The sequence below is a fragment of the Rhincodon typus genome, chromosome 41, assembly GCF_021869965.1.
Source record: "Rhincodon typus isolate 14 chromosome 41, sRhiTyp1.1, whole genome shotgun sequence".
Classification (NCBI taxonomy): Eukaryota; Metazoa; Chordata; class Chondrichthyes; order Orectolobiformes; family Rhincodontidae; genus Rhincodon; species Rhincodon typus.
The window spans coordinates 5,008,628-5,035,612 of record NC_063372.1 but is presented as its reverse complement, the minus strand read 5'-3'; the positions used below and the strand labels follow the sequence as shown (position 1 = coordinate 5,035,612).

At 38.6% G+C, this 26,985-nt stretch overlaps 1 protein-coding gene across 2 annotated transcripts; it reads left to right on the top strand.

The window, feature by feature from the left end:
- The first annotated feature begins 217 nt into the window (after window positions 1-217).
- LOC109921839 (zinc finger CCCH domain-containing protein 10-like) lies at window positions 218-26,985 on the top strand. 2 transcript variants are annotated; one of them, XM_048618917.1, is made up of 7 exons: window positions 218-2,475; window positions 2,596-2,644; window positions 4,216-4,294; window positions 6,527-6,633; window positions 8,183-16,958; window positions 18,768-18,854; window positions 23,984-26,985. In XM_048618917.1, exon 5 carries the CDS (start codon window positions 8,217-8,219, stop codon window positions 9,054-9,056), a length of 840 nt encoding a protein of 279 aa, XP_048474874.1. In that variant the 5' UTR covers window positions 218-2,475; window positions 2,596-2,644; window positions 4,216-4,294; window positions 6,527-6,633; window positions 8,183-8,216; the 3' UTR covers window positions 9,057-16,958; window positions 18,768-18,854; window positions 23,984-26,985. The 2 variants fall into 2 exon arrangements, with proteins under 2 accessions (XP_048474874.1, XP_048474875.1); XM_048618918.1 differs by lacking the exons at window positions 218-2,475; window positions 2,596-2,644; window positions 4,216-4,294; window positions 6,527-6,633 and adding an exon at window positions 6,648-7,418.

Below are 26,985 nucleotides of genomic sequence, written 5' to 3'. Positions count from 1 at the left end.
AAGCAGAGACCAGCATGGAAGTTCCTAGAGGCCTGGTACTCCACGAAGGAAGCCATCAACAAACACACAACTCGACTCCATTGCGAAGGGAAACCGAAAGTGAGGTAATCCAGCTCAACGGACACCAGAGTTTAAATGCCAGGCGGGAAAACACAACGGCGCTTCATCGGAGGCTGCACTGATGATGTTACCCAGCAGGGTAATGAAACATCTTCGGAATAATGAACCAGCTCGGCGAACCAACCAACCACAACATCCACAACCCAAGCTACAAATCTACTCTAAAACCTTTAGACTCTCTTGGACAGATTCAGGCATACATCCAGCAGGATTTGCATGGATTTGGGAGGTGACAACACATCCAAGAAAGACCGGTGCTTGAGAGTGACCATTTGAAGGACACAGTTTGAGGGTAAGTTTATGTTTTGATAGAGTGGGGTAACAGCAATTTGAAAGGAAGGAAATTCTCTTGAATAAGGGAACCTGTTGCAATCTCAGTTTATCCATACTCCTGTTCCATTCCCTCAAAGATGGCCGAATCTTCTAGTCACTGCCCTGACCTCTGGAAGGCTGTTACTCCATTTTGCTGCTACTTGCATTTCCAAAACCTTCATTCTCCAACTATTCTTTATTCCACCAGCTTTTAAACTTTCAAACCTTCCGTCAAGAAAGGAAGCCAACAATAAATTTTTTTGCAGCAGTTTAAAATCTTAATATAAATTATTCTTTCTTCATCCCCCCCCCAGTAGATTTGTCATGACTTCACTATATATAATGGGATATGAGGTTATTTAGGTTTGGGTAATAGAAGAATAATTCAGGTATTTCTAATATGATACTTAGCTCAGTAGCTTTTGCATTAGCATAGACTGGGAGATCCAGCCAGTTCAGTTAACTGAATATAGGGATCCCACGGTATGGACTGCAATGTTTAAGTTGTTAAATATCTTCAAGATCTTTTGATCTTCAGTGTTGCTATTTTGAGCATGGCGTGGCACCTTTTTACTAACAGCTGCCAAATCCTACGACCATTTGTTGTTAAATAATATGCTGGGCAAGCCAGAAGATGACTGCTCTTTTTTTTTTAAAGTAAAGTATCTGGGATCAAAAAAACAAGCTAGCTTGTATCTGGGTTTAAGGTATGAGATTCCTTGCAAAAACAAGATTGAGGATTTGAAGTACTGATTTAAGAGTTGAATCTTGGAGAGGAAAGGATGCTGTACAAGTTGAGTATGTCATGCAGTAATGGAACTTTGTGCATGAACCAGAGTCCCACAGTAAGGACTTCTAACTTCTACTTCTTAACATACAACAACACTAACTATAAGTTTTTTTTTTAAATGTTGAAGATGCTTGTACTGTAAACTGTTTTGAAACCCTAATTGCAACTTTTGTGATATTGATGCTAAATCTTTCTGGTCATGCTTGGTCTCGGGAGGTGAAAGTGCAGATCAACTTGTGCAGTTCATAATTATTTGGGGAACGCTATGTTTGACAGCAATTCTTCTGGTATGCCTTTTCTGTCTGTATGGCACTACTTAGTACATTTACTTAGGAGCTGTGGATGTATTTTAATTACATTCTGGCAATTTGTGCTTCAAACCTGAAGAAAGCTTAGACAAATTTGAATAGGTCTAAATATGCATTTGTATCTTAATTTTTTTAAATACTTTTTGTTAGGTTTCACTTGGTACACTAAGCTGTGGGCAAAAACAAAGTAGTCAATTGAAGCAAAATCATTTAACATCTGTCACAATACTGTGGGTAGATTGGGAAGGGAGTTTCAAAAAGTTACTCCTTCAGTGTGAAATCCTGTGAATTTATGTTTTATTGAGCCTTTTTCTACACTTTGTTCATTTTGTAGTTGCACAATTTTGATTATTGTGTCTCATTTGGGTATCATTGCTTATATTAGGATCAATTCCAGATTATCAGCTAAAGCAAAACATGAACACTTTGGGAATAGCATGCACAAGATCATTTTAGAAAAAATATGGCACAAGGGTGCCATATTTTGATCATGTGCCAGTTCTCTTTCATTATGAAGAGTGGCACTGTTGTTCTATGGGACTGAATTTTTTTTCTGTAATCTATTTGACTATGAATATCTGGTAACATTAGTGTTTTGTGAAAATGTGATAGTGGTTTCTATGATATCCATGCCTCATACTTAAAGCACCTGTTGATAGACCTTTTATTTTATCAAAAGCCTTGTAATTTACTATGTGTTCGTATATCTACATAATGCAATAATGTGTTGTTTTATCATGTATTACCCTTTTGTTCTACTTGCTGTGGAAAATTACACATCAAATGAATTGTCTGTATGGGTACTGGATGGGGATAAAGCTCATGAGCAGCAACATCAAAGTGAAACACCTGAAGGGATTGTGTCCATGTAGGTAATGTGGACTCTCTCTTGAGGTATACGAAGGATACTTTTATTTGAAGAATGCGAAACACCTTACAATGTAGGTAATGTTATTTCTTTGATTTATATTCTGGATTGTGTTAGCTTGCTTCAAATGAATTATTAACTCTTATGCTACACACCTAGGTGGTATAACATGCCTTTTTTATTACTATGAAAATTAGGTCCAATGGAGCGTCTCCAGAGCAGTTCTCCAAACTCTGTAATAAAAAAGTAAGTAGATTTTTCAGTTTTGTGGCTTTGTATTCAAGTCACCCAAGAGGTACATATGCTTGTGTCTTATTCAACTTTTTATTTTGATTTATTCTTGTCACCTTGCCTTTTGATTTTGGTTTGCCTAGCTGGCACAGAATGAGGAATAATGGCAACAGGTGAGTAGTACAGGTTCTTAAAATTGTTTAGAAATCTTGTGTTGCTCTGTTATTAAAAACCAAGCATGACTTGTGAATTATTTTTTGGAAAGGAGTTGTGGTTTGTAGTTCTATAAATATGCTACTTGTGATCAGTAGTACGCATGATGCTGCAAGTTTTAACGTCACCATTCATTTTTAAAATGCAACACTGTCTTTTGACTAAATTTTAGAAGCATTTCTCATCCTAAGTGCTTTGTCCCTGTAAATAATGGGCCTATTTGGAAACCATAGAATTCTCCCAATTTATCTCCAGCAACCAATGGTAAAAGAATGTAATAGGACTTGGACTAAAAGATAGGCAGACAGTGGCACGTGCAGTTCAATGTAGAAGTAGTATATTTTCAAATAAGGAAAGTGAAAGTAAGTATGCTGTAAAGAGTGAAATTTCAACCACAGTAATGGCAGCTTGATGTGCATCGTTGAATATACACATCATTGAATGTAGTTATTCAAATGAGTATGGCTATTAAAAATACCAAACAAATCCTTGACTTTTTTATATCTAAAACTTCAAGCAGTCAAAGTAATCTTGAGCTTGTAAAGACCTCAGTCAGCCTACAATTAGACCGTTCTTTGGTTTTTTTGGCTATACTGTTTATAAGTTTATGAAAATAATAGGTGTAACATGGGTTCGACATAATGTTACCAGGGTTGAGAAGATGTGGTTGTTGTGAGAGACTTGAGGGATGTGTTTCATGAGATGGGTGCCTGTCATTAAGAGTTTGATCTTAATGAGAGAGTGCAAATTCAAGGTAATCTCAGCAATTTGGGGCAGGGAGCTGAAAGAACTTCAGTGTAATGTGTTGAATCCTCCTGCTGAAACAAAAGTTCATTATTTTCAAAGAAACTCAAGATTGTTGCTTGGTTTAAGAAAAGAGAAGGTGCAAGCAGGAGAGTGTGATTCAACAAGCTGAGATATTAAAGGGTGTGGAGAATGGGCAAGAAAGTGGGCTTAGACTAGGTGACTTGAGGAAAACATGGGTGCAGACTTGATGGAACCCCTTTCTGTGGTAGACCCAAAATTAGTGAGGGATTTTTATTAGCCTTTTGGCAAATTGGGAGGAGCATGTGCTACTTTTTCTGTATCAGAAACACTAATATGCCCAGCAAGTTAAGACTTTCAATAGGCTTTAATTGCATTTGTACTTTTTGACTCGCATACTGGATTTAGTACAAAATAATAGTACAGTCTTTCCATTAGTGCATGATTTCTACTTGCATAAACCATAAGGCATTACACAAATATGTATTTGACAGGAATTGGGGCTGAAATATTCCATGTACTGAATAGCCTGAGATAAATTACTTTCCAGCTTTGGTGACCTGAAAACTCAGCAGCTTCAAATAATTCTGCTCTTGTTTTTCTCTCAGTACACCTGATCCTTTTATGGCCAGTTGGAACTTTTTGCCTTCCATAAACAGATAAGGGACTTTGTCTCCACGGACTCTGGTGGGTTCCTTTCAGTATTATTTTAAACCGCAAACCATACTTGATGCTTTAATAGGCACTGATTAATGATCTCAAAGAGTTAAGATTTTTGTTCAGTCTGAAGTAACTTTTGTTAAAATGTTTGTTCAGTACAAGTGAACAATACATGCAAATGTTGGATTGTGTATTGGTGCTTAATTGCAACCTTCTAAACAGTCTACTAAATCTGTAGACAAATCCTTTGGCATCCATTTGATAACAATCAATCTGTGCTTTAATTCTCAAAATTACATGCAGTGTGATTTGAATTCCTGCTTGCAGTCCTGCCAAATGTTTGCATTAACATAGCAAATGGAGGAAAGTCCATCTAATAAAAGCCAAATTCTCTGCTGTTGATCACTGCCTTCATTGCTGCTTTTAAGAGTGTTAGTGGGGTTCCTTAAGGTGGTTCTTATGAACAGCCTAAAGCCTGGCTCCAAAGTTTTTAGAAACTACCCTCCCTGCCAACTGGCGCAAGTCTGTGCTTTTTTAAATTTGCTGTATGATGTTTCTTGCAACTTTTGAACATCAGTAGCTAAATCTCTTCAAGGAAAAGGAAGACGCTGGCTTTAAATATGAATTGAGTGTAGAATGAGGCATTTTCAGAATTTGGTATGAAACTTTGGAGGGGGCTGTTCAGAATATTTATATTGTGCTGAATTTTTAGAGCTTTTATTTCATCACCATTCTGCTTTTTAAACTGGAAGCAATGCCTTTGCCTTTGCCTTTGCCTTTGCGGCAAACAACTAATGGGTCTGTGCTAGCGGCTATAAGCTAAACCAGTTAGGCGCAAACAAAAAATGATTTTTGCATTATCCTGGCAAATAATTAATAGATCTTTGTCAGTGGCTGCAAGCACAATTAGCCCCAGTTCTGAATAGCGCCAGTCATGCGCAAAAAAAAATTGCATTATTCCTAGTAAGTAGCTAACATTGTTGTGGCTATGAGCAAAATCAGTGCCAATTCCAGATATCACTAGTCACGTGCAAAAAGAGAATAATTATAGTTATATTCTGGCATCTATGAGATACAGTTCCTCTATAAATGTATTTATTAATCCACTAGTTACTGGCAAAATAAAAACAGTACTTCAGTGCAGCGTTGTCGGTGGTTGCATGACCTCACGACAATTTTACTGTTTCTTACTTCTGAGTGAGTAATTAAGTATTTGGTCAGATCACTCAGCATTTGTGCCTCTGGCATTGAATAGCGAGCATGTTAACGCAACACAGGATGAAGGTAGTTGAACTGATTCTTGAACCTTTTGCTTCCTTAGATCAGGATGTTGTGAAGTTATCCCATGATTTTTATGTGCATTGAACCAAGTCACTAAATGTGAATGCTCCCTATAAATGTTATACATTTGTTTGTGTTCAGTTGCCACTGAATAATATATGCCATAAGATGTGCTGCTCCTGGGAATACTTCGCGAGTGCTGTCTTGATAATTTCAGAGACTTGATCTTGTATTATTTCACTAACTTTCTTTTAGCGGATAGTATGTGGCACTGCAGATGATAAAATCTGGATCTGAGGAGCACGGGTGTTATCCTAGTGTTGTGGGCAATATATATCCCTCATCGAGCATTACAAAAAATATATTATCTTGCCATTTATCTCAATTATTGTGAAGCTCTGCTATGCGCAAAGAGGCTGCAGTGTTTGCCTACAAAACAATGGTGACTGCGCTTCAAAAGCAATTCATCAGATGTAAAGTGCTTTGATGCCCTGAGAGCACAAAATGCTCTGTAAACGCCAATTCATTTTCTTTGGAATGTTGTATCACAATGTAAAGAATTACTTTATCTAGGTTACAGTGAAATGTTGAATATTGTAATATTTTGTATATTTTGTCATATTGTGAGAATAACTATGTCATTGTTTCAACTGAGAAATAACAGAAAAGTCAACTTTTCAACTTGAAAAATAATTGCATCAAAGCAGAAAGCATTCAACATCTCTCACTGTTGTCCCAGTCTTTTTGGCACTTCTGATTCGGGCCACAAGTTTTAAGAACATAAGTAACAAGTCTTTAAAATTACAATGGATGTAAGGCAACATAATTCAGTTAGTAGTTTTTCTGCTGGAACAAACCAGCAGGGATGCTAAAAGAGTTCTTGTGTCAGAAGACCCAAGGTTTATTAGAATTTTGAAAGTTGTCATCAAATTTGCAGTGGCTCCCCATAACTGAATGACACAGTGCATTAACTTTCAGCTATGACACACTGCCTCACGGCAATCATGCACGACATAACCTTGAAGTTGAGATGGAGGTGGTGTGCTGAAGGTGAAATATAATGCCATACATTGCACAAAGAAACAGTAAGTAATGAATTTTGTCCAGTGTTTCTTGAGGTGTTTTCCTTCCAGAAAAGTATGAAATTTTTCTTGCTTATCAGGAAGTGGTGCATTGGGGAGCGTGAAATGTAAAACAATATTGATCTAGAAGCATAGAAACTTAGTAAAAAGGAGCAGGAGCAGGCCATTTGGCCCTTTTTTGAGCCTGCTCCACCAATCAATACGATCATAGCTGATCATCTAATTCAGTACCCTGTTCCCGCTTTCTCCCTAAAATCAGGTTTTTCAAAGTAATCTAGAATTAGATAGCTTTGTTCAAGAAGTTCCATGCTAATTCTTATGTATTTTGCCAATAAGTTTCCATCTTGGCTGCATATTCCTGTTACCTCCAACTGGAAGATGGCAGATCGCATTGCATCATTAACAGCCTTTTGTTAATAGTTTGCTTTCTCTTGGGCGCTGTGCTGTGGCCTGCTTTTAGGATAACCTGTGAATCTTTCCAATATTTCTTAGAGCACCTCTTACCTTTATCCACTGAAAAGTAGTATTGATACTGCTAATAAAGTAGTATGTTGGCTTGATCCTCAACTCAAGAGAGCATGCTCGGGTGGAGAAAGAAAGCCATTTAAAATATATGCACATCAATAGAGTATTGTGTAACTTATTGTTTATAAATTAGTGCCTTTTATTTTTTTTTAATTTCGCCTATCCTGGGAAAATTTAAGGCTGTCTTGGCTAACTGCATCCTCTTACATTTTCAAACTGTACATTATGGTGCTGAAACATACCGTAATATTACAATAATTAAGGTAATTAAATGTCGGTTGTTTATTAACTGAGAAAAATAAATTCTGACGACTTAACAAAAACATTTTAAACAAAAACTTCTTGACTGTCTTTAACTTTTAGCTCATTCTTTTCTTTGTCATATTTTTTCCCTCAGCCTGCTGTTTTTGAGATTCCTATTTGAATAAACTTCCATCTAATCCAATCCATCTTGATCTTAAACCTTAATTAACTTCTGTCTCCTGGATTTTGGCACCAATTAGAAAGAGGGAGTCACGTTCCAATAGAATGGCATTTGGCTAAGAACAAGATTCATTTGGTTTTTTTTCAGCCAGTTGAGGGCAAATAATCTAAAGGCTAATATATTTTGTGAATATCACCATGTGCATTTTTTTGCTGTAGCTTTTGTATGTCAAATTCAAGAGCCTACTGTTCAATAAACTTATCAATAGCTGGAAAGTGAGCTCACACCCCAATGAAACGATTTTGGCGCAATACAAAATGGCTAAAATTAGCTTTATTGAAAAATTGTGCAAACACCTTTCTTAATGCAACTGCTTTTAAAAAATGAGGTGGCTAATAGACATGAAAAGAGTGCTTACAATTTGTGGGAAATTTTATCACTCTTGGTATAAATGTTCCAGCTAATCTTTGGTGTGTAGCCTTGACTAAGTCATCTTTTGGGTTGATTTTTATTCTTGATTTGGGGAGGTGGGGAGCAAAAATGAACCACACTTACTTTGTGGTCGGTCTTTTTTCTCTGACATGATTCATTCTTCTTTTGCAGTTGTTTGTTGAGCAGTGCAGAAATAATCGGTAAAATGGCAGACAGTAATGTTGTTAACAATGGCAAAGACGGGGCTGGCCAGAGCACAGAAGACGTTTGCCGGGACTACCTGCGCAATGTCTGCTATCGCGGCAAGACCTGCAAATACCTGCACCCGGACATAAATGAGGTACATGATCTAGGTGTGAAAAAGAATGAGTTTGTCTTCTGTCATTACTTTATGAATAATGTTTGTACCCGTGCAAAATGCACATTCATACATGGTACAGCAGAGGATGAGGAGTACTACAAAAAAACAGGGGAGCTTCCTCTGCACTTGCGCTCCAAGGTGGCTGAAACCTACGGTCTGTCAGTTTCTGATCTGCCTGCGGATAAAGGTGAGATTCCCGTTTGCCGAGATTACCTGAAAGGTGATTGTCAAAGAGGCTCAAAATGTAGATTCCGACACTTCAAGCGTGATAATGCAGAACATGATATCAGACAGGCACGAGACATCCCAGTTTCTCAGCCACTGCGTAGATATGATCGATCGGATAATGATAGCGGTATCACTTGCTATGAGTATGACCACCGTTTGAAGAGGAGAAAGTTGGAAGGTTTTGAGTTTGAGGTGTACGAATATGATCTCTCAAGTCGCCGGTCAGTTGATTCAGGATACCTGGAAGAGGAGAACCTTATGCTGCGAAACCGCAATGAGGAACTGAAAAAGCAGGTGTCAAATTTGATGGGTAACAATGAGGTTCTTTTGGAGCAGAATGCATTTCTCCGCAACCAAATAAAGGCAGCAATGGTGAACTCTTTGCCCACAGCAACAGATGGGAGATTTGGCCACTGCACTTCCCCAGGACTTAAAACAAGGGGACTTTGGGAGTAAAATTGCAAATCTAAAAATTAGTCCTATAGTTCTGATGAGCTCATTTCCAAAATTCTTAACATCTCAGCAGTGATCCTAAATGCAATAGACTCTCTGCTTCCTGTGACATTGAGGTTGGGAGGGCGGTGGTGCGTGGAATATCCTTGAATGCCTTTCAAGACCTAAAACTGTGTATTGCTTCAGCGTGTCCAATCAAGGAACATACCAAGCTGCTTGACAATTTTAAAAGGCCATGTGGGAAACATCTTTGAATTTTAGCTGGGTTACCTTTTCCTCGTTGCAGTTGCTAATTGAAGCCATATTGGGGGGAAATTCTTACTCGAAAGAGCAGCTGAAGAGCAAATACTGATAGTTGCTAAAATATGTCAGCGTCCTAGGAACAGATCTTTGGCAAAATGAATTGAAATGCAGCTTGTCTTAAAACCATTTGGTGTAAAAAGCAATGTACAAAACAACAGGTTAATTTCAAGGCCGCACTCTGTGAGAGTGCGTCATCACAGACGTTTAGTGGTGGCTTCGGTACAGCGTATTTGGACTTAAAATGGTGGTGGCTATGTTGCCTTTGGACTGAGCTGAACTAGACTCAAGTGCACCGACGTTTTGAGTTCCAAAACCCTTTTAAGCGTGTGAGCTGGAACAACACCTAACATGTGAAACAATAATGTAAATTATGGCAAGGAACTCTGACAATGTTACAATATCAGCCACATCAGTACCATGAAATATAATGACACAACAGAGCTGCAATACACCCCCTCCCCCTCCAAAAAAACAAACTCTGCGGCTAGAAAAAAAGTTGGGGTTGATTCCTATGTTGCCCAAAATGGACATTTTATCCTTTTTCTGAATGGGTAATGCAGTATGTATATGTAACACCCATTTTGACTTTTAGCAATGTGCACATCTTGACTAGCTGAAATTCCTCTTAAGCCTTTAAAACATTTTAGAGGGTTTTCATTGTGCTTCTTTCTCCTACAGTTCCCACACACAGCTCACCCCGCCACAACTCCCTTACTCCTACACATATCACTCTTCCACCCCCCCCCCCCGACAATACACACAGACACACTCTTCCCTCCCACACTCTGCTGTCACGCACACATGTGCTGTCTTGCGTGCTCACACGTATGCTCTCTCTCTTGTTCGCTCCCCCTCTCTTGCACGCTCTCTCGCTCCCACGCACACTTGGGATGTCATAAACTACAGTAATACTGGGTAATAATTGCATTGGATATCAATGATTATGGAGGTATCAGATTATTATGTAATTCCTTTCTATCTTATTCCAAAAAGGCATGAGAATTTGCAGTCCTACGAATGTATAGGAATAAGGCAATTATTGAGTGAAGGAGTCTGTGTAACTGAAATTTGATGTTATTTTTATTCAGTTGCTGTAATGTTGTATACACTGTACCTGAAATCCGATGTTTCATAAAATGGTATCTGGTATCAACAGTTTGACTGCATAAAATATTGGATCAACCCATGACCGGATCTATCTTCCAGTTTTGTTATGCTGACTAATCTCTTGGCCACAATAAAGAAATGCCAGACTGGAGTAGGAGCAGAATTTGTGCGCAAGATGGCGCATAATGCTGTTGCTTGAGAGGTACACTTTCAGAACTGAAACATTCTTTCAATGCCTTTTAGCTATTTTGAATGTTACATGTATTCGATCTAATGCTGCTTAACACCAGTATGCTAAAATTCTGTCTTTCTCTCTCCCAATACATTTAGTATTACACAACTGTGTGTGAACTTGCTGCATGAGCTTAGTTGTTTGCCTAAAAATATTTGGGCATAATATTATAAATCCTTTTTCAGCCAAGGAAACCTGACCAAACCCTTGAATATAAAGACTGGCAGCTCCAAAATATCTCATGATTATAATGGCTGTTGGCTCTCCAGGAATATTTTACGTCATTAACAAATGCTAAGATTGTATGAATGTCAGTATACCCTAGGTGTCCTGGAACTTCAGTAGGATTAGTTTCATAATGGAGTTACAAGACAACTGTTGAGTTTGTGACTTTAGATCTATAGCAAGAAAATGGCGGAGATGTTCAATTATTGCAACCTTTGTTTTTGACGGACATAGTTTCAAAAACAGTATTTTACTTTTCAGTTGCAGTTCTTGGCCTTATTAGTTCCAAAGCTTGAAATTTTATACCATGTTAAATTGTATTAGATTAATCCAAATAGTTAAGTCCATGGGGCTAGGCACTTAGACAAATGTGCTTTTATGTACATTTTTTTAAAACGGGACTTCCATAAAACCATGATTAAATGTTGAACACGTATATCTGAATTATAGTAGTTAAGCCAAATTTACATCCCTTTTTTGAGTTCTGTTTTTCCTATTTTAAAATAATTTTCTTGAAAGCATTGTTTAAATGTTCTTTGAATTTGAGTTATTTGGTTAGTAGAATAACAGATGCTGCAGATGATGACTAATCTGGATTTAAGAGGCAATAAGATTGTTGATTGTTGCCTTAATGTCTTTATTTTGTGACTAAAGGTTTAATGCTACGATGTATGTTTATGATACTAGATATACTAATTAATAAGTATGGTAGTAGTGCTTTTCAATTTGATTACCTAAGTTTTCTTTCTCAAGGCTAATCTTCCAACAAAACCTTCAGGGTTCGAAGTTCTTAGTTTAAATCAACAGAGATTCCTCCAGTGTGTAGAGATTCGACATTGCAATTGTAGTTCCCATCTTTGAAATTTTGCCACATCCTAAAAATGAGACTATTTTAATTTGTTACTGTATGCCACTTATTAACCTCTATGTGAATACGTAACTGGGGAACCTCTCTAATCCTTTAATGTTTAATTGTATACCTCTTTTTTGTTTTTTAAAAGTAGAAATTTCAGAAAACCTATTAGTGTTATGACAATAAAATAATTTTTCATATATAAAGTACATTGTCTTTATTTTAGCACCTGCGCAGATCACCAGAGGGTAGAATTAGTGTTCAGCTCACCTATGACTACTGTTGTAGAGAATTGGCAGACATCTAAATGTAGATGAGCTACCGGCTTTTAGCTGAGAAATGTCTAGGGATGTTGAGTTGGGAAGGACAGGAAATTTCAATGACAATTTGCACATATAGCTGATTTAGAAAGGATATAACAGATTAAAAACCACTTGTGTTGCATAAGAGCTCAGCAGATAATTGAGAGGTCACTTTTATGAGAAGCTATGATTTAAAAATATCTTGAGACTAGTCAAATATTAAGGCTCTTGGTGTGTTTGGCAATACTGCCTTGATTTGATATTTTGGGTAGTGAGCAGTGACCCGAGTGCTGTTCATTTCCTTAACAAAGACATGTGGACGCCAAATGCAACACCCAAATGACTTTGGTTGTGATCAGCTAGCTCAACAAAGATCATGGAACAAACCCGATAAATAATTCTAAGATGCAATGGTTCTTGCATCTGCCTGCATTTTATACTTAGACCATCAAGCTGTGTTGTGTTCACAGGGATAGGATTTGTATTTGTGTTGACTGTTGCCATTTTATTCTCTTAAATGCAATCTGCCTCAGTCTGCCAGATAGTCCAATTCGGAGGGGTGTTTTCAGATTTCATTAACCTCCTACTTTGGGATGACTTTTGCTTGCAATTAACTATTTAAATCAAAATAACTGATCCAGACCATGGTTGTCATTTTATGTAAACATGTAACAAATCTAGATCTGTCCAGCATTTTCCATCTTATGTAAAGTCTGCACCTGTAAGATTCCAGACTTGATGTTCACAGAAGCAACAATCGTAAACACATTGTTTTCCCTAAAGTCTCAAACTTATTTGTCAGCAATGGGGACTGAGCACATCCCACAAAAAAAAAAGTAAGTTAGTGGATGTTTTGAGAATTTTGTTTTTCCCCCTTTTAAAATTTTTACCTCAACACACCATTTTTGAAACTTGGCTTGGAAACATTACTGCTCCAACTTGCTCTGCTTCCCTGTCCACAATTCTGCTACCTGGGAAGCCTCATTTGCCTTATCCCTGCCACAAATCTTTCTTCTTCTAATGATTCTCCTTTTCTGTTTTGCTACATAGAACTCATTGTTTTCTTAGGCCTCTGTTTGCAATATTTTTCAGGCCAGGCATGTTTATATGTATGTTTGCTTTACTAGGAGGTTTTAGCATCATGTCTCGTAATGTGCTTTAAGGTCTTGGAAACAAAAAGGTATTAGGGTGTCACAGCAAAATGAAAGCAGTAGAACTGAAGAATAAAACAAACTAAAATGTAGAGAAGACAAATGGGAATTTTAGAAAATTGAACATCCTCAGAAAGAAAATGAATCAATAGTCGGGAAAATAAAATTGAGGAAAAACTGAGTCAACAAACCACAAAATGGGAAAAAAAACGGGTTAAGGGAAGAATAGTAGCAGGCGTAGTAGACAAGCAGGTCAACATATGACTGAGTTTGAGCTACCACTTTGTATTGATTTTGGGTAAACAGTGATGTGACAAGTGCTGGTATAACTCTGAAGTCTGGCCCTAAGCTAAAGCAAAGAGACCTCTGATGGGGGGAGAAATGTTTTCTTGATTTGATGTTATTAGGTAAAGCAAATTGAGTTTTTGAAATAGTGTTGGCCAGCTATGGTTTTGGGGTGACTGAAATATCCTTTTTTCTGACTAATGTATTTGGGATTGTTGCATGCAATCCATCATCTTCATCGTCTTAATGCAAGTATTGTTTGGCTTGTTTCATATCTCTGGCTGCCAAAATGCAGTCCATTATTTATATAAGATCCTTTTGATGTACTTCTGTAAATTCATTGCAGTGCAGAGCATCTAAAATGTAATTTATGTTAATGAGTGTTTATGAACTGGTCAGGCTGAGAACGAAGACCATTAAGAGGAGATACAGTTCCAAGCCGCTAACTTCTGTACTTTAAGTCTAGTCTGCTTGATACTTGTTTGTGATGACAACCTTCAGAAAGACTGCTTCTACTTCAACAGAAAAGACATTCCTTTTATTCAGGAACTTTCTTGTGGTCTTCGGTCTTCATCTCTCTTTTTATGAAGAGAGCACTAAAGGCTCAAAATAATGCTCGTGTGTATTTAATGGCCATGGCAGCGTGTTTCTAAGGACTTTTCAAGAGGAGCTATAAGAACAATGGATGCTGTATTTTCGAGGTGTCAGTTTTCCCATTCAGCCATCTTGTAAGTTTGATCATTATGCTGTAAAAGATTACTACTGCTCTTTGCTTCTGTATTATTTTGTCTTGAAATAAAACTGGACAAATTGCTTCTGCTCATGCAGTGGTCTGGTGCTGTGGTAAGTGATTTACTAAAATCCAATTGACCTGGGCGATGCTAATTCACACAACACAAAGTCTAAAGGTTAGCTTCGCAAAACATTTGTTTATGGGAATTGTAGTCCATGCATAAAGGCAGTGAGATGTCAGTAACAAGACAAACTGTAGCAGTCGCCTCCGGGGGCTCATTGTCTGAGTATGGCAACAATTGGAATATAAATCCAGTTGGTTATTGTGGTGTCTATTATTAAACATCCATCTTTTTATCTTTTTTTCTTCGTTGGTTAGGTGTCTTTTCTTCATTGACTGAGTCCAGGAACTTTGGCATCTGAATTGGGCCACTCTTGGAGTGAAAACAAGAAGCCTCAGAGCAATGCTGTGGTAAAAAAAAGCAAAAACATGACTTGGAAGGAGGCATCAATAGAGATCAGGAAGACTGGGTTAACTTGGTTTAAGGGTTGGATATATTTCCCTTTTAGTTTGCAAAAGATTGCTGTGGAGGAAGTTCAAACTTCGGAATCACTAGATGGGTTTGCATTGAAACTGGATCACTCCATAATAATTGAAGTTCTGAGATGAGCAATGTTTCATACCCAAGTGTCATGTAAGCAGGAATATCCTAAGATTTGAGCTGGAATGGTGGATGCAATGGGGTCTACTTTAAGTTTAAACTTGTTTGCATTAATTTGCAGATATACTAACAGATTTTGGTGTTTTGATTTAGGATTTATCCATCATTGAGGTAACAGCGCTGAAAACGGCTATTACTAAAGCCTTCAGGTATCCACTATTCAAACAAAACAAACCAACAAAGAAATATTAGCGCAAATAGAGCTAAATTTTGAGGCTGGACTACTGGGATTTACAAGTTGCATTTGACTCACTTGCCATAATTGGTACATCCCAACATTAATGGCTGCTGTGATGTTTTGTCCCCAAAGCAAAACAATCGTTTGGATTTTTGCCTTGAACTGATGTGATTTGGTAAGGACAAGAATCTTTGGTTACCTTCAGTATGTGACACAATTATCCCAAATTAAGTCACCACCTTCTGTTTTTTTATTCCCCTTCATCCACTTCCATCCTCTATTTTAAAATAAAGGTCCCAGGTCAGGAGAACGGGCAGGCGCTGGACCTGACTTCTGCTAATGTTAAAGCGCTATTAGGAAATGCGCGGAAGCAGGTAGATTCACTTAGTTTGCTTTATTTGTTCCTGACCACCACTTGTGCTCCACTCCCAATTCCCTCACCGCATCATCTTTTCAATGCCTCATGTCATGAATCCAGCTGAGATTTTTGAATTTCTTCACCTTGATTTAATTACGTTTGCTAATATGCAGTGCTCTAATTATATTTTATAATGCTTTACATGATTACAGCTGTGGAAAAAATTACAAGATTTAATATTTTATACAAATCCATCAGACAGTATATGACCAGTATATATGTAGCACTATTTCATAATAAATCACTAGGGGGAGCAAGTAAACCATTCCTCTAAAATTTTCTTCCTTATTTCAGTGCAAAAGGCTTGCCTGTTCAATTGGCCTGATTTGAGATCATCAATCTAACTTTAGGAAATTGAGCTCTGGACCCTACCATTATTGCTATAGAGGGATAGCATAGTATTACACTCTACCATTTTGTATTAATATTCTGATAAGCTTTTGTATTAATACTTTAAGGACATGTGACAACACTCAGGTTTATTTCTCCAAAGTGCTAATGCTGCAGTTAATTACAAATTAAGGTTTGAACTTGATAAAGGACTACCTAATGGTGGTTTTCTGATAGTACCGTTTTAGTTTGAAGTAGTATGGGTCAGTTCGAATCACTTATTAGCACTTTATATCTCGATCAGAAGATATGGTGGTTGGAGCACAATTCCAGTGCAATACAGAGGGGATGATGTCTTTTTAATAAACTTTTATATTAAAAATCCGAAGGCATTATTTGACAGAGTAGGGAGATGGCCTGTCCAGTGTTTCCCCTCTGACCGAATACCACCACAACAAATGAACTGGTCATTAATTCATTGCTGTTTGTGGAATATTGCTTTGTGGAATATTGCTGTGTGCAAAATGGCTGCTGCATTTATTAATAAAATCACTGCTGTTCGGCATAATTCATATGACGAGGCTTTGGCGCTATATAAAATGCAACATGTTATTTCAGCTGATAACCTGAGGTTTGAAAGTCACCTCACTGTATGACAGCTGAGATTTCTTGAATCTTTACTATCAATACTATAATAATACATATTAAACCATTATGAAACTGTTTCTCCTGTGCTGTCTTGTCTTTTTCCTCTCCGTATTCTCCATTTTTAATTTTTTTTTGTCATCCTTTTAGTTTTATATCAATTGCAAGATGAACATGGAATTGTCTAGTTTTAACTAGTAAAGCTATCTGTTATCCTGTGGCTCTGTGACTTGTCTGTTTTGGAGCAGGCACCACACTGTTTAAAATCATCCTAAGGCCGATTTTTTTAGCAGAGTGGGAGACAATCGTTGGAGTCTGATCTGACCGGGTCTGAGTGAAGGATCAAAATTTTGATGTTTTTCAGCTGACCACTTACGTCAAAAATTGCAAAGCTCCCAGCAAGACATTTATTAGCAGCCAAGGTAAGAGCATGCGCAGAAAGAAAATATTTGATTTTAGTAGACTTCTGAGGGTTAAATATGAAAAATTAAACTTTTGTACCTTGATAGTGACAAATAGAAGACACCATTGCCAGAAAAAAGGATTAATTTGCTCCTTTTTGCAGCTTATAGCAAATTTAGTGCATTCTTGTGCTGTGCTGAAGTTGAATAGAGCACTAAGGTGGCTGTTCCGCATTAATTCTTTCACTGAACTAATAGTGACGAATAAATTCTGAACTTGAAGAACTACTGAACGGCACTACTTGAAGGCCAAGTATGAGAAAATGTGCAAACTTCCAAGGCTCTGGACTTATAACGATTTGAGTTGTAGAAAGAATGATGGATGCTGTTCACTCCACGCATCCCGAACTGGTGGAACGGCTATTTAATGGAATATGATGAGTGCAAATGCTATTTCTAGGTGGTATGTGAGAATGTATAAATGCGTGTTTTTGTAGTGAATTATGCTACTCGTTAGACTGCTTTTTGAGGATTCCTGGTGCGTGGTTTTGGTATCATGGGTGCTTTTCAGTTGTCTATTGCCCAATTAATGATTCTTCCATTTTGGGAGGAAGGAGAGGAAAGTGAACTGGATTTCAGGGGTCTTTTAGTGTTGGTATTTCTCTTTCCCTGGAGTTTGGGCCATTGAATGTATTCAACACTGAGTTAGATTCATGATTGACAAGGGAGTCCAGGGTGAGTCAGAGCATGCCAGCAGAGTTGGCCTCCAGCATAACATACCAGATGATGGAAAATTGGAACCAAGTTAGTCATCTGGTGGATCCCTTTGCCAGTTTGGTCACGGTATTCGAGAGAACAAATGGTGATTGACTACCATTCTGACTTGGTAATGGAATCTGTAGGGGTTTGACCTCTGAGGTCTGGGATGTTACCCATCTGGTTCCTACACGCAAATGCTTAATGGGTAGGATGATCATGCTGGACTAGTGATGGAAAACCTATCAGTGTTCTAGTCTAGTAAATTGTGCGTGTTTTGTTTTTATTTGAAGTCCATCAGTTTTGTTACGCACTTAGGACTGCTATACCTTGGCTTTGTCAATCTGTATTATTGGTAAGTATGCCCAGATTTTACGAAAAGCTACGTAAACAGGAGTGTTTGATTACCTTCATGAAGACAAAAATGAATGGACTGGTTACGTACTTCAGAATTAATGGAATAACTGTTTAATAATTTGAGGAATCATAATTGAAAAGCTACTTTAGAAACTTGAGGGGTTATTCTCCACAATACCTAACCAGTGATGGTAAGGCTTATGACATGAATTGACATCCATGCAAGTGTTTAACACTTTTATGGATTTTGTATATGCAAGAAAGTACATAGATAAGTGAATAGTTTTTCGATTGGAATTACTTTTTAAGCCCCAGCGTTCAATGTACCTTCTAATTATTTTTCCCAGTTGCGCACAGACAATTCTGCAGGCCCTTTAAATTATTTTGCATGATAACTTAAAATGGCTGGTTTGTGTGGGTCCTGTGTGGAAACTAGCAGGTTCTGCACCTTGGAGCATTATCCGTACAATCTTGTTTTATTTGTCAGGTCATGAAATCTGACCAATCCAAGTTTGCCTTAACTGTTTTGCTTTTATTATGTTCTCTAACTTTGGTTTTCCCAGTTCTTTCATCCCTCTCTTTGATTGTCCACCTCATTCACATCAATTTAAAGCATACTGTTCTTGCTGTTGGATTTTGTATCTGTTTCTTACTACCTTCTAGATGTGTCTTTTGTATTTATATTTCTGTGTTTGAATTTCACTTTTTTTTTTCCAGGGCATTCACTCCTGATTCTGATTTTATAACTGTTAGCAGTCACCAACTATCTGGTGCCTTGACCAAATGAGAATTTTCCAAGATCGAGTGAGTATTGTCAGGTTGTTTGAATTCGGAAGTTCGATAGCACAAATGAATCCTGCCCGTTCCAATATCCAAATACCATGCAACCTTGCAGGACCAGGAATAATAAGAATTTGCAACCTTGACTGTTGTTTTGACCCTTTGTAATATATTGTGCAAATTGCCTGTTCTATTTTGCCATATGATAATGACTATGTTTCAGAAGTGATCCATTCGTTGTAAATGGCTTTGAGTAGAATACTCAGCCCTTCAAACCTGCTGTGTCATGCAATAAGATCACAATTGATATTCTACCTTGAAACCACCTTCCTGTGTTAGCCCTAGATACCTTGATTCCTTGAGTATTCAAAACCAATCAAACTCTGGCTGAGCATCCACAGTTTGGTGGAATAAAATTTCAAAGATTCAGAACCCTTTGAATTGATTTTTGTCTTTAAATCTTGGTGCTAAATGGCTGATCCCTAGTTGTAGACTCTCGAGCATCGTCCCACCATCTCTGTGGTGCTCCTTAAGATTTATATATGCTTAGTTGAAGTCACCTTTCATCCTTTGTAAATTCTAAGGAGTATAGTCAAATTCTCCTCCTACAAGTAACTCCATTCCCTTTGCAATAAAAGCTAACCTACCATTTTCCTGTCCTAATTCCTTGTTCTACCTGCACACTAACTTTGATTATTGTACAAGGGCATCCAGATCTCTGAACCAACATTTTCCCCAAAAAACTTTTTTTTTTTCTTTCCAAAGTGAATAGTTCTATACTACCTCTCCCCATTATATTTCATCTGTCATATACTTATTTACTTGCTTACACGTCTATGTGCTTTTGCTGCATCCTCTGTTTAGTTTCCTAATGAACTTGTGTCAGCAATAAACTTAACTATATTGAACTGAGTTGTTGGACTGTAATAATATTTTGCATTATGAATTTTGAACCTTTGAATTCTGAAATTATTTAATGTGATGAACATATTGGTGATAGTGCTTATATTTGATCCAGTAGGAGACAGACTTGACCCTTGCTACTATCTGAGCAACAGTGCACAGCAGCATTTACCATTGTGCCCTGGTGGAAATACAATTTCAACTTTAACCAATTTCAATTAAAGCTACATCAAATCATGATTTTCAATGCTGATGTGAGAGTGATTGCCCTTGATATTAAGGCTACATTTGACAGTGTGTGGCATCGAGGAGCTTTAACAAAACTGGAGTTAATGTGAACCAGGGCAAGTGTTCTGCTAGTTGGAGTTATAGCTGGCATATGGGAAGGTGGTGGTGGTGGTTGGAGGTTAGTCATCTGGTCTCCAGGACATCTCTGCAGGAATACCTTTTTGGGTAACGTCCATGGCCCAACCATCTGCAGCTGCCTCGTCAGTGACCCTCCTTCCATCATAAAGCTGGAGGTGAGGATGATTGCATAATACTTGCCATTCGTGACTCCTCAGATATTGAAGCAGCCCTTTTCCAAAAGCAGCCAGATCTGGACAATATCCAAGTGGGGGCTGACAAGTGGCAAGTAACATTCATGTCACCCTAGTGCCATGTAGTGACCATCTCCAACAAGAGAGAATGTAATATCTCCCTGTGACATTCAGAAGTATTGCCATCACTGGAAATCCCCCACTATCAATATCCTAGGGTTACTGTGGCTGAGAGTGCATGTCAGAAGCTAGGAATCTTGCAGCGTGTAACTGACCATCTGACTTCCCAAACCCTGTCCACCATCTACAAGGCACAATTCAGGAGTGTGATGGAATACTCTCCACTTGCCTGGATGGGTGCAGCTCCAACAACACTCAAGAAGTTTGATACCATCCAGGACAAAGCAGCCCATTTGATTGGCACCATGTCTGCAAACTTTCACCCCTTCCCTGACGCTCAGTAGCAGCAGTACTATCTAGACGATGTGTTGTAGAAGTTCCCCAAGTTTCCTGAGACAGCACCTTCCAAACTTGTGATTCCTACTGTCTAGAAGAACATGGGCAACAGATTGTTATGGACCAGACCAAATTCCCTTGACCCTAACTTTTATCTTATTTCAAGGCAAGTGTAAGGTGCCGAGTTCCAGATGTAATTCGATTGGTCACACTACTTGGCTTTAAGCAAAACACACTTTTTATCCTTACACCCAGTTAATCATAGAATCCCTAAGTGTGGAAACAGGCCCTTCAGCCCAACAAGTCCACACCGACCATCAGAGCATCCCAGCCAGACCCATCCCCCTATAACCCACCTAACCTACACATCCCTGAACACTGTGGGCAATTTAGCACGGCCAATCCACCTAACCTGCACATCTTTGGACTGTGTGGGAGGAAACCAGAGCACCCGGAGGAAACCCATGCAGACACTGGGAGAATGTGCAAACTCCACACAGACAGTCGCCCGAGGGTGGAATCGAACCTGGGACCCTGGTGCTGTGAGGCAGCAGTGCTAACCAGTGAGCTACTGTGCCGCCCCCACAAATACAAACAAAGAATAGTTGGTATAACTTTAACTCTATTGGAAAACTTAACAGAATAATAGGTTATTCAACTACTAAACAGCAACTTTTCCAAAAAGTAATATCCCATAAATACACCCTTGGCAAAGGCAAATTCAATAAAATAGATTGTCCCACATGTGATATTTCTCCAATCCAGGAGAACAAAACACCAAAAGAAAATTCTGGCAGAGATGGAGAACTCCCAGCTTTTTGCTGTAGCTGAGAGAGAGGTGGATAACAACTTCCACAGCCAACTTCAAAGCTCAACAACCGCTGAAAGCTAAACTAAAACTCTGGTTTTGTGGGAGCCTGATTCCACACATTTTTGCTGCTTCTATTATTCTAACTTTTTTTTAAAAAAATCCCAGGGCCCCTCAAGATGTTTACTTTATTGGCTTGGAAGAGAGAACTCTGTACCTTATCTCAAAACCCCTCTTCAAAAAAAAAGGACAAAATACATCTCTCAAAACCATAGTATTGTCACAAGATGCATGGGAAAACCACCATTTGCAAGTCACCCTCCAAGTCTGCAGATGATGTGCAGTGGATGTTAGAATACTGAATAAACTTATGAAGGAGATAGATATTTAATTGGTAAGTGATTGAAGGGTTTTGGAGAGCCAGCAGGAAAGAGGAGTTGAGGCTGAAATGAGGTCAGTCAAGATCATATTGAATAGCAGAGCAGGCTCAAGGGGCTGAATTGCCTACTCGTGTTCCTAGTACTTAGGTAGTCGCACGCCATCCTGACTTGGGAATATTTGGCAGTTCCTTCAGTGTCACTGGGTCAAAATCCTGGAATACTGTCCCCGATGATATTGTAGGTAGCCAGCTCACCATTACCTTCTCAAGGGCAATTAGGGATGGGCAATAACTGCTCGCCCAGTTAGTGAAGCCCATATCGTGAGTGAATTAAGAAAAATATCGTCTGATATCTGTAGTGTATTCTAAGCTATGTGAGAGTAGCAAATGCACTATTTATTTTATGGCCTCTTTGCCCTGTCAGCATTGCATTCAATTTCAACTAGGATGATCTGAACTGAGTGCAACTTCCCGGAGTTTGTGCTCTTAGCATCCAAAATGTAGTTTGATATGAAGTTATCGCTGGTTTAAAAAAAAAACATGCTGGAAATTTGAAATTAAAACAGGAATGTTGGAGGTATGCAGCAGATCTATGTTGTGCATTGTCTTACAGTGGCGCTTGCATAGTTTCCAGTTGTGAACTGGCCCAGTGTTGCACTATCTTCACCCAACCCATTGCTTGTCTAGCCCACAGTAAATGCTGAGAGTTGGCCTTAGTATTAACTTTTACTGCCCATATGAGCAAATCTGTTTCACAATCCAGAACAGATCCAAGATCACCAAGTATTTCTTGCATTTTGAGCTAAGTACTTGCATTGTAAATTCTTGACATTTTAGTATGATTTGCAACAAGCAGATTCTTAGTTGAATCAATGTGGTGTTTCACATAAGTTTACAGACTGTTAGAAACTTTGCTTGCATATAAGCATTTGGGAAGTTTTCACTTTTGGCCGCTATAGAGCATAAACAGTCTATAAACATGACCATGAATTGATCTGTCATGGTATTACTCAGAGGACAGTAAAATCAAAATTGTTTCCTTCTGAAACTGCCTCTCTCTCTCCTACTCTAATTCATTCTATGTTACTGTTTTTCTCTTGACATTTTCCCCCCTCTTTCTATGGATTTATTTTTTTCATTTCATTCTCTTTGTCTGACTCTCATTATCACTGAGGGGTGAGAATAGTGTGTGTGATTTAATATGCCTCAACTGACTCAATATTGGTGCACCTACTTTGCAAATCGGAAGTTATAATGAAACTTCATTCCAGTGCTGACAGAGTGCTCTATTGTTGGTAATGCTGCCTTTTTTGGTTGAGAGATTGCACTAAGGCCTGGGTCTCTATATTCGGGTAAATGTAAAAGATCCTGTGGCACTTTACTTTTGAAGCAAAGCAATCTTCCAGCATCCTGGCTAACAGCCCTCCTCAACCAACACCACCAATACAGATTAAATGTTCACTGATCTCTTTTGCAGACTGGATTCTGCATTTGCCTACACACCATAGTAACTGAACTTCCCAAGCTGCACACTGGCTGTAAGACACTTAGAGCTTCTCACATTCGAGGCATTTATGTAAATGCAAAATCTTCATGCAGAATTTTGCAGATTACATCAAAAATGCTGTGAAGTACTACTTGATTGCATTATGCTAAGTTGGAACTGTCTATGCATTTTGAAATATGTTGGAATTTGTCTTCAGCTGTAGTATCTATTATGATGTGCAGTTTTATGTCAAGTGTTGGATGCCTAAATAGACATGTGAAAAATGTGGTCTCTATGGATGCTTTTATTTCCATTAATGTTTTGGGCAATCTAATTTCAATATTTCCCAAACTAACAAACTACTGCAATCTTTTAAGTGAACATTGCTCTTGGTGAATACACACGGTTTTGCCAATAAACCCAATATAATTCAGTCACCATGCAAAGTGTACAACTATTTCAAAAACTGTTGAGTATGGAACATTTGGGGATTTAATTTCCTGCATGTGCTAATGCACCAGTCAAACTGTTTGTTCAATTTCTGCACTAGTTTAACACAATTGTTAACCTCTCTCTTGGCAGCACTATCCTGTGATTCCAATGCTTGAACACTAGAAGTTGGGATGAATGAATTCACCAATGGTCCCAGAGCGTAGCCTGTGGAAACTCGTGGCCTGTCAATGCTCAGCTCTTAAGTTGCATTAAGGGAACGGAAGAGTTGGATGTGGGACTAAAATGCAATCTCAACAACATGTAACAGATTTACTCCAATCTACTCCTGAAGGGAACAGATTAAGTTGAATAATATTCATAGATAAATAAGATCAACTAAAATTTATTAATCTACATTTGCACAAGAAGTGAAGCTCAAGAATAAGTAGCCATGGAAACACTGGGTAGTTTAGGAGTGCAGAGGTGAAAAGGTTTGGAATAATTGAGCTCTGACCATAATTTATGATTGCTAATGCACACTTGTACCTATTTATCTAGAATAATGATCAAAGATCTGTTTTTCTCTCAACCCTCTAATTCTCTCTCTCTCTCTCTATCTCCCCCTCCTCCCCCCCCTCCCCCTACACTTTATGTATTTCAATCTTTTTACTAATTCATGGCATGTGGAACTGTTCCACATTCCTAATTATGCATGAAGGTGGTGGTGAACCGCCACAGTCTTTGGGGTGTTCAACAACTTCTTTATCATGTGGAGTGCATCAAGTTGATTGAAAATTTGGCATCTGTGATGGGGACTTCAGGAGGATGCTGAGATAAATCATTCACTTCTCACTTCTGACTGAATATGGTTGCAAATGCTTCAGTCATTTTTGCACTCATGTTTTGGGCATCCCTATCATTGGCTCTGCAGATATCCCCAATTGCTCCTGTTGTTTAGTTCACCTATCATTCGTGACTAGACGTGGGAGGACTGCAGAACCTCGGCCTAATCTATTGATCGTAGAATTGCTTAGCTCTGTCAGTTGCTTCCACTGTTTGTCTTGCACGTATGTTGTTGGCCTTCTGCTTCTGACAGGTCTCACTGCTTTCCTCATTGAACCAAAATTGATCTCCTGCCCTGACAGTAACAGTAGAGTGAGGGATATTCTGAGCCACAACATTCTGTACTGCAACAGTGAAGAATCTGCTGATGGCCCACAGTACCTCATGGGTGCCTAGTTTTGAGCAGCTTGATCTGCTGTGCATCTGTCCCACCTAGCACAGTGATAGTACTGTACAGTACGATGGATGGTATCTTCACAGTGAACATGGGACTCCATTTTCACAAGGAATGTGCATAATGATTCCTACCAATACTGTTACGGGCAGATGCACTTGGATTGTTGAGAAGATGAGATAATGTTTCCTTGTTGATTCTTTGCCCAGCTGCTGTAGGCTACAATGTTCTTTGGTGCTTGGCTAACTTGATCAGTAGTGATCTTACCAAGCCTCCAGTTGATGGTCTTTCAAGTTCTCCACGAGGAGTAGTTTGTGTTCACTCTTGGTTCCCTGTACTCCTGTCCTCTTTCCATATGAATGTACCATTGATTTCATGCTTGCTATCGCACATGACCTCAATTGCCATCAACTCATTCATAGACAAGGCCGTCTCTGAATCCTTTCCTCTATCTCCCTCTACTTGCATCTTCTTTTCTAACCCACTTCCTTCTGTATCAGCCTTGGGGGGTAAAACTTCCAGGTCACTTACAACAGTGTTTTCATACCCTCATTGAGTACAATAATTCTACAGCTGCCTGTCTGCTCAATAATGTCTTGACTTACACCTTTTGTTGCCCATGGCCCCACTCTGATGCCTTCTTTCCCATCCAGTTCCCCTGGTGCAATTCCTCCACCACCACCACCAGCTCCCCCCCGCCCCCCAGCCCTTTGCTTACTTGCGTACAAAGGGTGCAAGTTTGGCATATATCATGCACAACTGATTCTGTCATTTATTAGCAGATCTGACAGGACTGTATCAAGGCTATTGGGCACAGTTCATCTCTGCAAAATCTGCTGACTATTCTAGAATGTGAAGTGTAAAGGTAACCCATGACTTTTCTTCTCTTTCCCCCCCCTCTCCTGTGCCAGTCATCTCCTTTCATCATTGAAAGCATCATTCCCTGCCCCCTCCAAAACAAAAGTTCATGGAAAATGTCATCAACAAAGATTGAAACACACCCTTGCCTAGCAAGTTAAACTTCAGGCTCTAATCACCAACTTTGATCTTTTGTTCTCTCTTATCTCCTAACTAAACTGTTGACTACATACTTTTCCTTCCTGGCTCCAGTGTTAGCTGACATTATAGATGGTTTCCTCTCCTTAGGTACTGTACTGTTCCTTCCAAATTTGCAATTTCACTACTTTCTCAAAATAACTTGGACCTCTCTGTCCTTGCATCCTACCACACCATTTCCAACCTCCATTTCCACTCCAAATGCTTGAACATGTTGCCTCCAAAACCTGTCCTTCCCCACAACATCTTTGCAATAACTCTCTATATTTTAACTTCTCCAATCAGGATTCTGACCCTGCTGCAGAACTAAAGTAGCCATAATTAAAGTCAAAATAATATCTAATATGACTGTTACTATGGCACATTATCCCACCTCAACCTTCTTAAGTGTCTGAAGCCCTTGAAATAGTTCCCTATGCCATTTTCTCCCAATGTGTCATCTCTTAATTAGCTGAGTGGAACTACCCTCTCGCTTGCTCACTCCCTCCCACTCTGTCTTCTCTTCCTAGTCCCCTCCCCCTCCAGTATTATACCAGGTGGTGCATTTACCCACTGAATCTCAAGGGCACTCTTTATAAAATATAAAATTATACTGTTGCCAGATTGTCTTCTCATTATCTATTTCTGATTATTTTGTGTTTTTTCTTGTATGCATATTGAAATGTACAGTTTCTATGTTTATTGTACTGTTTGTTTTCTTTTAAAAGTAGTATTGGAAAATGTTCCATAGGCCAATTGATGTATAGTATGAAACAGTTAAGTGACTCATTTGTTTATGTATCTTACTATCTCTGAATGCTTTGATAAACTGTCTTAATGACCATTCCTTTTTGAAAATAAATTTTTTTTTTACACTGGA

Excerpts from the sequence above, each read along its gene's own strand:
- LOC109921839 (XM_048618917.1), top strand. The coding sequence starts at position 8,217 with ATGGCAGACAGTAATGTTGTTAACAATGGCAAAGACGGGGCTGGCCAG.